At 47.7% G+C, this 14,817-nt stretch overlaps 4 protein-coding genes across 4 annotated transcripts; 1 reads left to right on the forward strand and 3 right to left on the reverse strand.

The window, feature by feature from the left end:
• Positions 1 to 312: 312 nt before the first annotated feature.
• PC9H_011361 (uncharacterized protein) lies at positions 313 to 5,118 on the forward strand (the record flags this gene model as incomplete). The annotated part of the gene is made up of 17 exons (XM_036780846.1): positions 313 to 368; positions 427 to 444; positions 509 to 742; positions 799 to 1,294; positions 1,348 to 1,368; positions 1,419 to 2,075; positions 2,128 to 2,483; positions 2,537 to 2,728; positions 2,781 to 2,877; positions 2,930 to 2,947; positions 3,003 to 3,143; positions 3,199 to 3,670; positions 3,722 to 4,017; positions 4,071 to 4,502; positions 4,553 to 4,665; positions 4,715 to 4,903; positions 4,959 to 5,118. The coding sequence occupies 17 exons, from the start codon at positions 313 to 315 to the stop codon at positions 5,116 to 5,118; spliced, it is 3,948 nt and encodes a 1,315-aa protein (XP_036626701.1).
• A 2,907-nt stretch (positions 5,119 to 8,025) lies between these two features.
• PC9H_011362 (uncharacterized protein) lies at positions 8,026 to 9,044 on the reverse strand (the record flags this gene model as incomplete). Its single annotated transcript, XM_036780847.1, has 3 exons — positions 8,026 to 8,454; positions 8,509 to 8,841; positions 8,892 to 9,044. 3 exons carry the CDS (start codon positions 9,042 to 9,044, stop codon positions 8,026 to 8,028), a joined length of 915 nt encoding a protein of 304 aa, XP_036626702.1.
• Positions 9,045 to 9,504: 460 nt separating this feature from the next.
• Positions 9,505 to 10,206, reverse strand: PC9H_011363 (uncharacterized protein; the record flags this gene model as incomplete). The annotated part of the gene is made up of 3 exons (XM_036780848.1): positions 9,505 to 9,543; positions 9,597 to 9,832; positions 9,957 to 10,206. The coding sequence occupies 3 exons, from the start codon at positions 10,204 to 10,206 to the stop codon at positions 9,505 to 9,507; spliced, it is 525 nt and encodes a 174-aa protein (XP_036626703.1).
• A 324-nt stretch (positions 10,207 to 10,530) lies between these two features.
• Positions 10,531 to 14,704, reverse strand: PC9H_011364 (uncharacterized protein; the record flags this gene model as incomplete). The annotated part of the gene is made up of 17 exons (XM_036780849.1): positions 10,531 to 11,019; positions 11,076 to 11,344; positions 11,396 to 11,535; positions 11,595 to 12,433; positions 12,483 to 12,540; positions 12,595 to 12,745; positions 12,801 to 12,819; positions 12,870 to 13,028; positions 13,089 to 13,186; positions 13,239 to 13,273; positions 13,323 to 13,405; positions 13,454 to 13,507; positions 13,558 to 13,689; positions 13,739 to 13,830; positions 13,886 to 13,954; positions 14,009 to 14,332; positions 14,392 to 14,704. 17 exons carry the CDS (start codon positions 14,702 to 14,704, stop codon positions 10,531 to 10,533), a joined length of 3,324 nt encoding a protein of 1,107 aa, XP_036626704.1.
• Positions 14,705 to 14,817: the final 113 nt, after the last annotated feature.

Below are 14,817 nucleotides of genomic sequence, written 5' to 3' on the forward strand. Positions count from 1 at the left end.
CACATGAATCTAGAGATCATGCATCTACGTATAATAGAATGACTTTTTGAAATTTGACTACTTGAGTCCTACTAAGTAAGTCCTGGCTAAGTCAGTAATTTATTTCTCACGATCCTCACGCGTAGATGCGAGTGGTACTTATCAGTTTCCCTTTTCCACTCCCCGACTCTTTCTCTACATCTGACATAACGACACGCTGAGGCTCACGAGGAATACGCGGACATAGCCCCAGGGCATTCTATACCTTCAATCCACGGCTACAGCGTAGCCAGCAGCACCATGTCGAGGATGTCAAGGCGCAGTTATAACAGCATGGCCCACGAGAAGAGATTGTCAACCCATCGCGTGACGGATGAGGATCTATTCAAGTGCGTCTCTTAGACGGCTCTGAAACAGCAGATTCATGCTCATCATCTTGTCTGGCAGCTATGTATTGCGTGTAGCGTACGTGTGTAGCTCTGTTGCATCCTTGGTTAGCCGAGAAACTGAAATATCACAACCTCTGCAGCCTGCTCAGTCATGTCATGCAACCGAAACCGATAGAATCACCGTCGGTAGTGACTCGCGAACGCGACCGGGATAGCATTCATTACTCGCGAATATCCGATGCCATTTCAAATTTCTCCATAGGCGACTTGTTTAAGGACGTACGGGATGGACCCAAGACCGTCAAATACCCAGAGAAGTTATTGAAGGTACTCGAGCAGAAGTTGCAAGATGTGGCAATGGGTAAAGATCCAACGTGAGTAACGTCGCCATTCTGTTGTCATTGCGTGTCATCGTTTGCCTCTTCATCAGATATTCGGACCAACTAGTACGGAGGACAATGGCCGCATTCTGGAACCAATTCATGGCCGATAGTTTCAAGCGATCGCTGAAGGAGAGCCGAAATCTAGAGGAACTCATACTGAAGTATGCTGCCCACGCGACAGGTGTGCTTAAGAAAGAACCCACACTCGCTGGCGATGGTTGGAAGATCGAGCTCAACAATCAAATATCACAATTTCTCAAACTTCTTCGGGATTGCTTGCGCGGAATGCACCTGGTTCCGGGCGAACTCCTCATTCGCTTAGATGTATACGTTTCCAAGCTGGCCCCTCCCCATCCCTCAAGCGATTCGGGATATGATTCTGCCTCCACGTCCCGCGATCGGGACTCGGTGTTTTCTCCCACCGTTCCTGCTGCTCGCGTTGATGATATGCCTCTCGTGAAGACTGTTGCTGCATTGTTCAAGTTGCCTGAACATGCAGTCCAAAAGGAGGTTGACCAACTGAAACCAATCGTTACACAAAAGGTTCGAAAGCTTGTCTATGTATTATATGGCTGGGAGCTAACTGGCTTGCTTAGGCTGCACTCACTGACCTCAAAGTAAGTCCCTACTAGACACACCAGTGCGTCGCTTTACATCCACTGCCCAGACATGTTTAAAGAATATCAACGCCGGACTACCTTTTCCCGGTCATCGGGATGACTTCGGGAGCGATGCTGCTTGGCAACACTGGAAAACATTAGAAACAACCCATCTACAGCAACTCGTCGTACAAATGGTGCAAACCAATCCAGAACTCGCGAAATCTTCTTCCTCCGATTCAACATCCTATACGTCACCTAATGCTGCTCGACCAGGTTCCCTATATTCGAATTATGATATCCCCGTTGGTCGAAACCCTTCGATTGGGAGCCGGTACTCCTTATACGACGTTGCTGCTGATGACGGCGAGGATGATGTGCCTTTAGGCCATAATTTCACGTTCATTCCCCCTAACCCAAAGAAGTATTATCGCCGACTAGTAGAGTATTGCTTAATCTCCGATTTAGAGGTGATGATGAGCCCCGAGGTCGACGACAATGATGAAGTTTCGCTTGGGATACTCTCGGCAACTCACATCGACCTCATCAGCGAGTGCGCCTTGCGATGGCGTATAGGCCACACATACCGTGCGGCTTGTTTCCTCGATCTCGTGAAACAATTTTACGAACGAAACGATGTACCATTGGAGTGTATTCCTGAGGCAATACAGGGTATTGTCAAAGTCATCAGCGAAATCGACGTGGAAAGCTGGCCGATCCAAGACGTGAGTCTTTCACAAGCATCGAAGGTAAAGTACTAACCCAATCTAACGATAGGCCGAATTCCTCACCAGCACTTACGGCGCTTTATTCAATATATTCCTCTCCTCGTTATACCACGCCATGGACGCTCTCCCAAACCTCAAACGTGCCGACGTAGAGCAATATCTTTCTATCCTCGAACACGTACGCGATAGTGGCCTCCTAGAGCGGTTTGACGTAGATGTAGGCGCACGAATCACCGACGTCGAGGAGCGGATACGGCACGTAGCGGCGCACTTCTACGAATCTAAGATGCAGGAGTTCCAGTCTGCGCCTGGTGTGAACAGGGCCCTTCCTCTCTTGCTCATGACGGATGAATTAGAGAAGACAGCAAAGGCACTTGACAAGCGATTTCCAGATCCATTGCTTGGGTATGTCTTCTCAGCTGGGTATCTCGTATCGCAACTCACCTACTTGAATCCAGGCGCATTGACATTGTTTCACTGGTCCTAGATGTTGGAATCCCTCATTTCGTTACGGACTTGCAGAACTCCCAAAGACGACTCTTTGAATCTTCCATGAACGGCCCAACTCCCGACGTCCCTATTCAAGATATATTTTCACTATATCGAAGGACGAAGCTACTATTGGGAATGTACCAAGCATTTTGTCCGAAGTGTGCCCAATCCTATCGTCCTGTCGAACATATCTACTAAACTCTTATGCAGGGGAACATTGGAATTCAACTTCGCTTCGTTCTTCGAGCCCTATGTCCGTCAATGGTTAGCCAACACAGATAATACAACCGAGCAATGGGTTCAAGCAGTAGGTCCCTATGCCCCTCCTCTAATACCTACTCTTGACTCGGTTTTACTAGGCAATTGCTGCCGATAAGGTTTGACATTTCGCTCAATTTCTCTCACATATTAATTTCGCCCCTACCCCCTTAGTTCGAAGCTGAGGCCACAGAAGGCCACAGTTCTTCCATTGTTGATCTCTTCGAGTCACTTCGAAGTCCAATTAGTTTCCTCCAAGACCTTGAATGGTCCGATGAGTACCAGGAAGCTAGATTCTTTACCAGTTTGGCTAAGGTTGGTGACCCACAAGTCTACGAGTCATGGCTAACTATGCCTGACAATGAACTAGACCGTTTCAAGAGCTGTTGAGCAATACTGTCGGAGCGTCGAGGAATTGTTTATGACGGAAATGTTCCCTCGCCCGAATGACTACATCCAACCCCAGAAGTCATCGGCTTGGCTCGAAAAGGCCAGACAATTGGCCGTCACCGGTGAAAAGAAAGTGGAGCCCTTCAACTTCCGACCCGAGTCCTGTGTGAAACTCAACAACGTTGAAGCCGCCCGCAGACTGCTCGATAACATGTACAACCAGATTCAGGTGGACAAGATGGCGGATACTTTGGAGAGACTGGCCCCGCCGGTCCCGGAGAAAGTTGAACACCCGAGATTTTTGTTTGCCGTGAAGATTGTAATGGCAGAGGGTCTGGTACCGTTGGAGAGCAGCCCGTCAGCAAAGCTGGACACATTTATAACCCTCAGCGATGAACAAGGCAACAGACTAGCAAAGACGAGAACGATTTACGAATCACTAAACCCTCGATGTAAGCATATGGTCCTCTTAAAGTTTGAAACCCTAACCACGCTCTTACTAGGGGACGAAACCTTCGATCTATCCGTCGAGAAACCGCTTTGGCTTATGTTGAGCGTCCGAGATCGTGCCTTGATAGGTAAACATGACACTGTCGGTCGTGATTACTTGTGCTTGGATCCACGACGATTCGGTGATTACCTTGTGCACGACCTCTGGCTAAAGCTAGATACACAAGGCCGAGTTCTTGTTCGAATAAGCATGGAGGGCGAGAAGGACGACATACAGTTTTATTTCGGACGTGCCTTCCGGTCACTTAAACGTGCTGAAGGTGATATGGTCCGAATATTCATTGACAAGGTCAGTGGATGTGCTGTCTATCGTGGTACAGTCTGTGATGTCTTGATCTATAGATGTCACCGTTCATCCAACAATGTGTTTCTCGTCCAGTCCTCAAGGGCTTGATTAAGTCCGGTAGTCTCGGCTTGGATTACAATAAGGCTTTGGGCGGCGTAACATCACTGTATCGACAGGCGGTGGGCGCCTCAGCCAGTGAGGTGCAAATACCATTGCCCCAGGACGAGAAACCTCGGATTCGCCCGGAAGAACTCACTGATGTAGAGATCGAACAAGCGATATTGCCGCTCTTTGACTATTTTGACGCCAACCTCCAGACATTGAATACCTACCTTAGTGACACCACGAAGGAAATGGTCATGACGAGGGTTTGGAAGGAAGTCCTCAATGTCATCGAAGGATTGCTCATCCCTCCACTTTCGGACGCGACAAGTGACATGAAGCCCCTCAGCGACAAGGAGGTAGACATCGTCTTCAAGTGGCTGAAGGTATACCTCCCTTTCGGCCATCGAAGTGTAACTTGACATTGCCACTCTAGTTTCTTCGGGATTATTTCCACGCGGGGGGTGAGGGTCCTGTGCCGTTGGAAGTCTTGCAGAACCAGAAGTATCGCGACATTGTGTCCATCCGGCTATACTATGATTGGCATACGTACGCTCAGCTTGCCCTCGCCAATGTCACTGTGTCTGACAATTTTTAGGGATGCTCTCATGGAGGAATGTGTTCGAATGATGCAACAAAGCCTACGGACGCTGCCTTCAATGAAGAAACGAGCAAAGAGTGTGTACCAGCAACGAAATCTAGGGACAATCAAACAGCGCAAGAAGGTCAAGCAAGAAGAGAAAGAAGTAGGCAACGGCGAGACCATCATGAGAATCCTACGCATGAGGCACGTTCAAGTCTTTGGGGGCGGTTTTTATTCATCGATGCTGACATCGTCGCAGATCCGGAACGTCGGATTTCATTGCGCAACAACTCCAAATCATGGCAGCCATGCAGGCAGAACAAGAGCAACGCGCTAAGGACCTGGAGCGCAGAAAATTGCAGAGGCCTCTTTCTTCAAGACGAGAACAGCTACCGTCCGTCCCCCCCCTTCCTCAGTAACGATAGATTGTGTACCACTCTCTCCACTACATCGTTCGGGACCAACCTTTATTGATACCTGCCTAACGTTGGATTTATATACCGATAATGCTCTGCCTATGTTTCTTCGTACTTGACATATCTATTTGGAAGGACACTTGAATCCTGTAATGATGGTAGTGCCATAGTAATTCTAATGATTTTGTGTCTGTATGCAAGATGGAGGTTGGAACGGATGAAGTCGCGAGAAAGCGCGGTGCAAGGCCCATCAACGGCACGGCGCGGCATCAACGCGAAAGGCTTGTGCTTACGACGTTCAGACTGCTCAATAAATAATTGAGTGTAGAAATAAGATCTGACCTTGAGTGTGTAGAATTTTGAGTTATCGTGCTGTGTAGAAATGAGATAGTGTCTGTATTGTTTTGACGATGTTTTTGCTAAGGAGTATAGTGCACGCTCCTTCGAAACGCTCTCCAAATTCCGCAAAGACGACGGATGTGGACATGACATCGTGTATCATCTACGATCGAAGGATAAAGTGGTCAGCAGGTATATGCGTAGAAAATAGATAAGCTGAGCTCGAAGGACGGAGAGTAATCAGCGATAGCGTGGCACGCTTGAGCTACCCCATTCTGGTAAGTTATCTGGCCATGTTCAACTGTGCCAGGCTGAGAGTCCAGGAGGGTAACTTTGGTGACCTGGGTTCCGTCATAGACACATACTGTCTCGCTTAACTTGAAAGCCACAAAGCCGGCCAACGGAGGAAAATGGTATTCGCCGCATTGGCGAGTTGCCAAAATGGCAGCGCGGACCCCATTCTCCAACGAGGTAGCCATGCTGAGCGCGGGCGGGGTAGCTGAGGTGTGGGTGTTAGCTGAGGTGGGAGAGACTGACGATCTAGGAGGGAAGTCCCGCTTCCAAAACATAGCCAAACATAGCCACTGGGCATTACCCATCCTTGTCTACCCCGAGACAAACAAGAGCCGGCATTGGGACCGGACTCCTGGTTGGCCTGTGCACTTCACGCCATAGGATATAAATGTAGAAATGACTGTTTCTACGTGGTTACTCGGGCGTATGGAATAGCAGTTGACCCTCGCAAACGCATGAGGGACCACATAATTCAAACTACCTATTTATCTACATGTGAACAATCAAATGTATTTACATATAAGTGCATTGTGATTATCTAAACGCATGCTGCAATTCAGAGAACACTTGAAACACATAACAACAAATCCAACAATAAAGGCAGATTGTGCATTCCAGGCGCCCCATCTCTTTCTTCCCTCCATCTAGGTTCTAGGTGTAAGTCTGGCCAAATTTGATATAAACAAATCCTTTTCCTTCAGAAGGATTCATAATATATCAGGAGCATGAAGTCGGAGCAACCCCAGATTCTTCGAAGAGGCTCCAACAATGTAGCACTTGCATTCATCAGCTGTTTTTACTTCCCAGAAAGTTTCAATGATATCACCCATCTTTGAAGCATCAGAGTTCAGCTTGTGTTGAGCCCCAGAGTTTGCGGAAGAGCTGTAAAATAGAGGAATTGATTCCATCTGCAGAGGGACAATGATCCACTAAGTGAAACACATCGTCAAGAACAAGGCCCACGAAGTTATGTGAGCTCAGAGGTAGTTGGTTGAGGAACCGTGATCTAGAACATTGGCCACTGATTCCTTTCACTGTCTAGCTGAGGTGATGTCAATGTTGAGGAACAATGAATCAATATCTATGATGTCGCAATTACTGCAGAACAACATCTTGACAGTGTCCCAACAAGTCACGAGGTCCTTGTTTTTTTTAGAAAGACCTCAGTGAAAGGATCAATGTACAGGTGGTAGTGAACCAACTGAAATGTTGACAAGAACGTTTACTAGGGATACATACATGGTGCCCATCCTTTGTCTTGGTGAAAATCAGAGAGGATGCAAAATCATATTCGCCTTGGAATAAATATTCTAGCAGGAACCACAAGCATATCCTAGTGCAAGCTGATAATGAAGGCAAAAGCCGTAAATGATGACATCATGGAAATGGAGACACTCAGCGCATAGTTAAGGATGTGAAGGCATAGTGTTGTGATCCCGATGTCCACATAATGGCATCTATATGGACTCTTCGTTGTATCTGTGTTCCCAATGATTCGTTGTCTTGCCGCTTCACGCCGTATATGGTCTCCAGGTACAAATTTCGTTGCTCGTAGAACATAACTGAAATCCAAGTAAACATGCCTGACACACTGTGTACATTGAGTGTGTTTGAACGGTCCAATTGGGCATTTATTTTGTAGTTGGTCAACAAAGTATCCTAGCAGTAGCGCACTGTGTGACTAGCCCAACGGTCAGTACCCTCCTCCATTACTTTGTTCCTCAGGTAACAAGATGTCAGTTTCTATTGAGATTCTCCCTGAGAAGGGAACTTCTGGTTGAACTCAAATACAAGGTACAATATCTTTGAGACATACATACATTGTCAATATTTAAAAGTGGGATTACTGAATAATGATTCCACCATGATGTATGGCAACTGTGCAGGTGTCCCGGTTACCTGGGGGTTGGCAGTGGGTATGCATATGATGTTGCCGGATGTGGCAGGAGCCATCACGCTTGGGCACTCCGCTGGTTGCAGCCGTGTACCGACTGCTTGTTTTGTATGTAGGCTACAATTATGAACCCCATTGTCGCCATTACTGTGTGATTGTGTTGCTCAAAAGCATGGAATGCTGCACCTGGCGCTGCTCTCTTGTTCATCTCAACCAGCTCCACTCAAGGACATGAGACTGTCAAACGAGTACGTGTATCACTTGCTACCCCTGGGTCTACTGATTAATAATGATCAGAAAGATGCTAAGGATATATCTTCGCAACGACTGGCATCCCAACATACAGACTCAAATGATTTCACGCACCATTGAAGTCAAAGAAGTCAATTGTGAAGGGTGCAGATTGGGTGAATGGCATGTACAGCAATATCAAAGTCTATGATCTTCAAATAGAACTTGTGGTCGACAAGAAGGTTTTCAGGCTTAATGTCCCTGTGGGCCATGTGGTGCTTGTGAAGATACACAAGACCCTCAATGAGGCCCCAGCAGACTGGTGAAAAGTGCGGTGAAAACCGCTTGAGATCATACCTTAGCCAATCTTCCACATTGTTCATTATCTTAGGGAGGATGACCCACGACGAGCTCTGCCCATGGAAAGAGTTGAGCAATGTGATGATGTGTTCCGACTGAGGTTGAATGAGATGGATGAGCCTGAGAATCTCAAGCTCGTTCAACTCCTTTCGGATTTTCTTTGCGACAAGCATTGTATCCGGGTCTGATGGACGAAAAACGGTCAGAAGATTAGAAGGCAGCTGAATGAGAGACATCAGTACCATATAGCTAAGCTTTGATGCGCAACTACAAACTTTTTGAAGCGACTCAAATATGCCGTCTTCAGTCTTGATGCAGTCTGGTTCCACATTGTAACCATGAGCTTCAAGCTTGTCAAGCTCAGTGGTGTCGTCCCTGGCACGGCCATTGCCTTTGTCACTGTCGGTGGCATCACACTTCATGCCTCGACCAGTGTAAAATGACTTCAGCTTGGGCACATGAGAATCAACTTGGTTTTTGTATGCCATAATTTGAGATCCTGCATTGCCCCCGCTATCGATGGCAAAACAAAGGTTGTGAAGCCGGAGCGCAAATTTAATGCAACTGACTGGTACGTTGAAGTCAAATTCTTCTGTGCTGTAACAAACCTACAATGCTTAGCATACATATGGAATTGTTGATAGAACAGAGTACCCACCTTTGTTCTATTTTGGTACAAAGTGTGCCACTGGACACTGCCAGCTTGCCCAATGTAGATAGCGGCCAGGACGAAGTTCTTTTGCTGCTTGAAGGGGTCTATGAAGCCATGTGCAAAGCAGACAATGGAAGCACCACATAAAAACATCCACATGGCCATAGATCAGTTGACAACGGCGTCGAATCAACTTCTACAACCAATCAAGGAAGATTTTGATATGAGAGGCAGAAGTTGCTCCTAGGCAAGTACAAGTGGATTTCTGTGCCAGAGGCCAAAGTTTTCCTTGTAATAATCGGGAAAGGCCAATTGGAAGTGCCTCTGTAAGCGTAAGATTCAATTTGAGTGTGAACGCCAGAAAGGACAACCAAACACACAATGTAGCAGTCACTTCATTGCAAACATACTGAGGGTCAGAGCATGTAAGAAAAAAAGGAAAGAAGCACATGGCATTCGCCAACGGTTCCTTCAGTGGTGAAATGGAACGGTGCCATATGCTTTGCCATGGCATCGATGCCAATAAGTCAATGTGCAGCACCTCTTGCAATTTGACATCATGACCTTCAGTTCCCTGAATTGTAACAGGTGATCTGTCTGCGGTCACGGAATATGTGGTTCAACACTTGGGATCCATAGCATTGAAGCGCTTACAAGCCTTGAAGTCAACTTGTTAGAAATGAGCAGGGGCTTGAGAGAGCATGAATGAACCTCAGGAGATAGACCAGCTTTTTTATCCAACTTAGCAGGATAGTCTTTGACAAAAGTTGGACTTGATTCTGGGCCTTGGTCTTCCTCAATGGCATTCAGAAAAATGTCAATGTCAGTGAAGTGGTGTTTGTTGGTGCCCCATGCTGCTACATTGATGAAGATTGCATTGTATTGATTGATATTGTCTGAGTTGAGTGCATCTTCTCTGGCACTGGTAGCAGGAGAAAGACTACTTGCTATAACATAGGTTAGTATACATTTACTGCACAAGTGTGTTTTGTGTGTACCTGAGGCTTTGAAGCGCATGCAAGGACAAGCCTCAGTCTAGCATGAGGATATCAATAGCGAGGATAAGCTTACATGGTGGTAGCACAATGACATGGACTTTTCCAGTGTCCAAATCATCAAAGACATCTGAGACCTTGACTAGCAGCTGCAAGAGCCTGACAGCGCCCTCAATATTGTGGGGATCTAAGGTGGGATTCAACTCCTCGGGTGTGAGTGAAACCTTGAAGAGTTTAAGGTCTATAGCCAAAAGAGCAATAGGTAGCGCCTCCTTGATCTTGGCTTTGAGGTCGTTGATATTCGTGTTCAAAGCAATTTCGACCATGAATATCTGAGTTAAGCATCACCGGCCATCAGACAGTTGATAGTGATAATCTCGGTCAAAGACATGAGTGGGACATTCGCGAAGACTCGGAGCCCAGAGAGGATGGTGGCTGAGTCAGCCATGTTTCCATTTGTCCGTAGTCCGTACATTCCTCGGGTTAGCGGGCCGATGTCTCCGAGGCGGTGAAAGTGCTGTCCCCAGCCCACGGTAAGAGCTGGTGAGTTGTAAAAGAAGCCAGCGAAGACACCAATTCAAACTATTTAACGATCATTATTTCTATCCGGCATTTTATAGTCGACAACGGAGAAACTGAAATCTGACAGCTTAAATGTATCCAACACTACGCCAGTATTCTACCCAGAGTTTGGCATCGCTGACCGCCAGATCGCCCGTTTCCTGCAATGCCTTACTTGCCGCTAGGGCTTGTGTCATTTCCAATAACGGGATGCCCATAGCTTCCCCATGTTCGCCTTCCATCTCCTCTTCAACTTTCGCGCCGCCTTGGAAGAACTCCAAAAGTTTCAGCCCAGGTACACGGTCAAGCAGCTCCTTTTGCTTGCTCCTCTCCCCTGCTGAGGCACCGCCTGCGGATGTGGCCGCTGAGATATTAGCTATGTCCTCCAACTTCTTCACCCACTCGGTATATGGAATAAGCGGCAGGGGAGGGTGGAACTGATCTCCAGCATAGTGGAAGACACGTTTCGCGGAGACGGGGCGAGGATGAACCAAATGTACTACGAGTTTGGCAGGTTGAGCATTTCTCATTTCAACGATGGCCCGAGCGCAGAGGTCCAAGGGTATCCACGAACATATCTGAGTGAAGTGATATATTTAACGCTGTTACTGGTAAGGGAAGGGCGGAAACTCACCCCTTTGTATTCAGGTAGACACCCCAGTGTCGCACTAGACTTGAAGATAACGGGGACCCAGTCCGTGGTGTTCCAATTGCCGTTGGGACTGCCAGATATTTGCCCTACGCGAACAATAACTGGGCTGAATTCTTTACAGTGGCGGGCTGCTGCATATAGCACATGCTCCGCCGTCCATTTCGACTCTGAATAGCCTTGGCCAAGAGACACAGTCGGATCTGGCAAAGGTTCCTCTACGATAGGTTTCGCCTTTTGACTGGTAGAGAGATCTACAGCTTGTGTCAATATCGAGCAGACAGAAGTATGTGAAGCATACGTACTTCGGAATACACCAACGGAGCTGATGAAGGTTACTTTTGCTGGCGGGCGTCCTTGTGGGACAGACAATGCGATATCAACCAGCGTCCTCAGACCTCCTATAGATGCTTCGTAGGAATGGAAGGATAAATTAAAATCCACCCTCCATGCTAGAAAGTAACATTAGATGGGGGGAAATGTCGCGAGTTAAAAGAATAGGACATGCCAACATGAATGATATGAGTAACGGTCTGTGTGATCTCATGCTCTAGGTCAGGATCAGCGATACCCAGCCCTAGAGCACTCAACTCCCCTTCCACCAAAACGACTTTAGGAGATGTAGCAATGGCTTCGTTATAGCCTCTGCTTCGGAGCGCAGACTTTTGTCGGTCCAAGAGCGGAACCTTCGCACCTCTATTAAAGGCATAAACTTTCTTCACAGCTGAATCGTGAACGAGTTTAGCCAGTACTGCGGATCCAAGAGAGCCAGTTGTCCCCGTGACAAAGACAATATCACCGTCAGCAACGCCGTTGGCATGGCCGTTCACTGCGGAGATTCGCTGAGGGAAGGATGCTGTATATCGCGTTAGGCAATTCTCGATGTCATGCAATGTGGTTCCGGCCAAATTTGCGGCCAAATTCTCAGCGGATCCGTTGACAAGAGCATGCAGATGTTGGGCTAAGGCAGGAATCTTGGGGTGGTCGTAAACCACGTTAGGGGAAACTGCAGTCACAGGGGGAGTGAGGCGCCGAAGAGCGCCTAGGATTGCATTGCGAATCCAGGTAGCTTGTAAACTGTCGCAGCCACATTCAAAGAAATCGTCCTCTTCGTTCGCGGGCTTTTTCAACACGCTATCGGTCACCCTCTTCACGAAACTTTTGACATCGTTGAGATCCGACCAATCAACGGGTTCGTCGCTCTGGCCTCGGTTGGCACTTTCCTCGACGGCGGCGTATACGGCATCAATCTCTTCTTCATACATGGAGATGATTACTGCACGCTTTGGTGCGCCTTTGGGAGTCAAGGGGAAGGGCTTTGAAGGATGAGTCACTATGATCATCTGGGCAGATTTCAGAAGTTGCGGTACCCGGTTTCGACGCGAATCTCACCTCCTTGAATAATCTTGAGTGTGACGGTGCCATGGCATTCATTTCTTCGACTTTAGACCTATACGCGGTATACTTAAACTCTGCACCAATGAGATCAATCACAGCAACATACCAGATAGCATTCCGGAACTCGATGAGTTTCTCTTCATCATTTGGATCAAACTGACTCTGGGGTACAGGCTGAATTATCACTCCATTCTGGAAGCGACCTCGGCCAAAAAACACAGCGTGATCCACCAATGGATGACGACATAAGATAGATTCTGTGTTAGAGTAAGAAAATGCGTGCCGATGGTCAACGAGGCTCGAGCGACTAACCAAGAGGTCCAGGATTTGTCTGGCTAATATATAAGGCGCACCTCAAAGAAGCTTAGAAGGCAGACGTACCTTTTCTCCTGTTGAAAGCATAATCTGGTCGTCTGCTCGCCCGTGAATCTTCCACCATCCCTTTCTTGTAGGGTGTGGTTTGAGAAGATCACTGGTCGCATACGCATCTTGCCCGCGGAATTTCGTATTTACGATGAAGAAGTGGTGCGTTGGCTTCTTCTACGGTGGGTATCAGCGACAGAGTTCGTACTGCATACGTTAGGAGGAAACATTACGCACCACTGTAACAAGTTCGAAGGTACCATCGCCATGGGGAACGAATTCCGCAGCACAGTGTGGATTAATACTGACATACTCCCAGTCCATTCCAGGGTTTTCTGCCGATGTTTCATCAGTCCACTGAAAGATGGCTGCGATGCTAGAACTTACCTCCGATGATGTTGCCAATAACCCCAATTTCGGATCTACGGTCGTATCAATCTCAATTCACCATTAACTGTAGAATGAGCTCACTGGCCGTATAGACTATATAAGGCGATGCCTTGCGACGCCAAGAAATCACCAGCAGCATGAGTGAGCGGGCCCCCGCCAAACCACTGGCGGAGTTAGCATTGTAGGGAGTGATGGATTCAACAGATACCCACAATCCCTTTGATGCTTTTGAAATGTTCGACCTTAACCGGATCATGGGACCACGCCTGAAAACCTGGTGAGAACAAATTTATACCAACGTCACAGGTCCACAAACCTCCAGGAACGCGGGGACGCCGAAGCCATAATCGGCGCCAACGTCGACAGTGCCTTGGAAGACGTTATCAGGATTTGGTCCGATGGCTGGAGAAGTCGGTTCGAAAGTTCCCATAACGAAGCCGGCGCCAGTCTAAAAATAGGTGAACGAAATGGCAGAAACGAAAAGAGTGCATGTTCACCATCCAGGCGATAAAATTGAGCCCGATTGCATGGAACATAGCGACTGCATGACATGCTATGACCTTTCCACATAAATCATGAGAAGCAAATTCTAAAGACCCAAAACATTCATAGCGACCTCTTCTTATATTATCATATCAACTTACGAGGAACCATGGCGGTCTGGAAGTTAGTCCGATCGTTTATGATAATAGGCTTGGGGAAAGAAGTCGAGCCTGAGGCGTAGCTATTGAATAAGTTTGAGATCTTGCGAGGCAATCACTACATACCAGAGGAGTGAACGATGATTCTGGTGGAGTCAAGGTCTCGTGTTCTAGGAGGTAGAGGCTGGAACGGTTCGTCGGTATATAATTGCTCGAAAACGGGCATAGGAGCCACGACCGGGATCTTCTCTTCATTTTCAGATCGAAGTAGTTCGAGAGCTTCGTTGACAAGTTCCTTAATTGGGGTCTCAACACTGACAAGGACGTGCGTTGGCTGAGTTCTTCTCAGTAAGTGGGCCACTGCAGGTGGCGAGTTCCGGGGTGAAACAGGGAACACTATGATCTCGGCGCGAAGCATGCCAACGACCGTCGTGAAATATGTAATGGTATCTACATTCAGTGATGAGAACGTGTTGGCTGAGGTGATAGAGGGGATGTGATTCGCTCACCTGACGAAGCGACAATGGCTACGACGGGTTTGTCCTGTGAACCTCCCCCCAACTGGACGCCCACTGCATTGGCTACATAGCGTCCGGCGTTGTGTATAGCTGGAACAACCTTATCGTACGCCAAGGTTACAATGTCACCAGCTCGGTTAGCGTACTTGAACACAGGGTGCTCCGGGTTGTTCTCATAGTGAAAGTCATATAGCTCTGACATTGTTAGAGACCCGTCCATCGGCGGAAACTGGTAGTTCCATTTTGGATCCAAGCCGTGGACTTGTCTGGGTGGTGGAAGGACGAAGTCGTGAACAGGGGACATGGGCGAAGAGTAGTGAGGCTAGCTGTTGCGAAGGTCTCTTAATACCTTGCGCTTCTTCGGCACGGGTGGGTCCCAATAATACTTACGCTTACGCTGACAATGCTTGAGAATGC

This window comes from Pleurotus ostreatus (genome assembly GCF_014466165.1).
Source record: "Pleurotus ostreatus strain PC9 chromosome Unknown scaffold_9, whole genome shotgun sequence".
NCBI lineage: Eukaryota > Fungi > Basidiomycota > Agaricomycetes > Agaricales > Pleurotaceae > Pleurotus > Pleurotus ostreatus.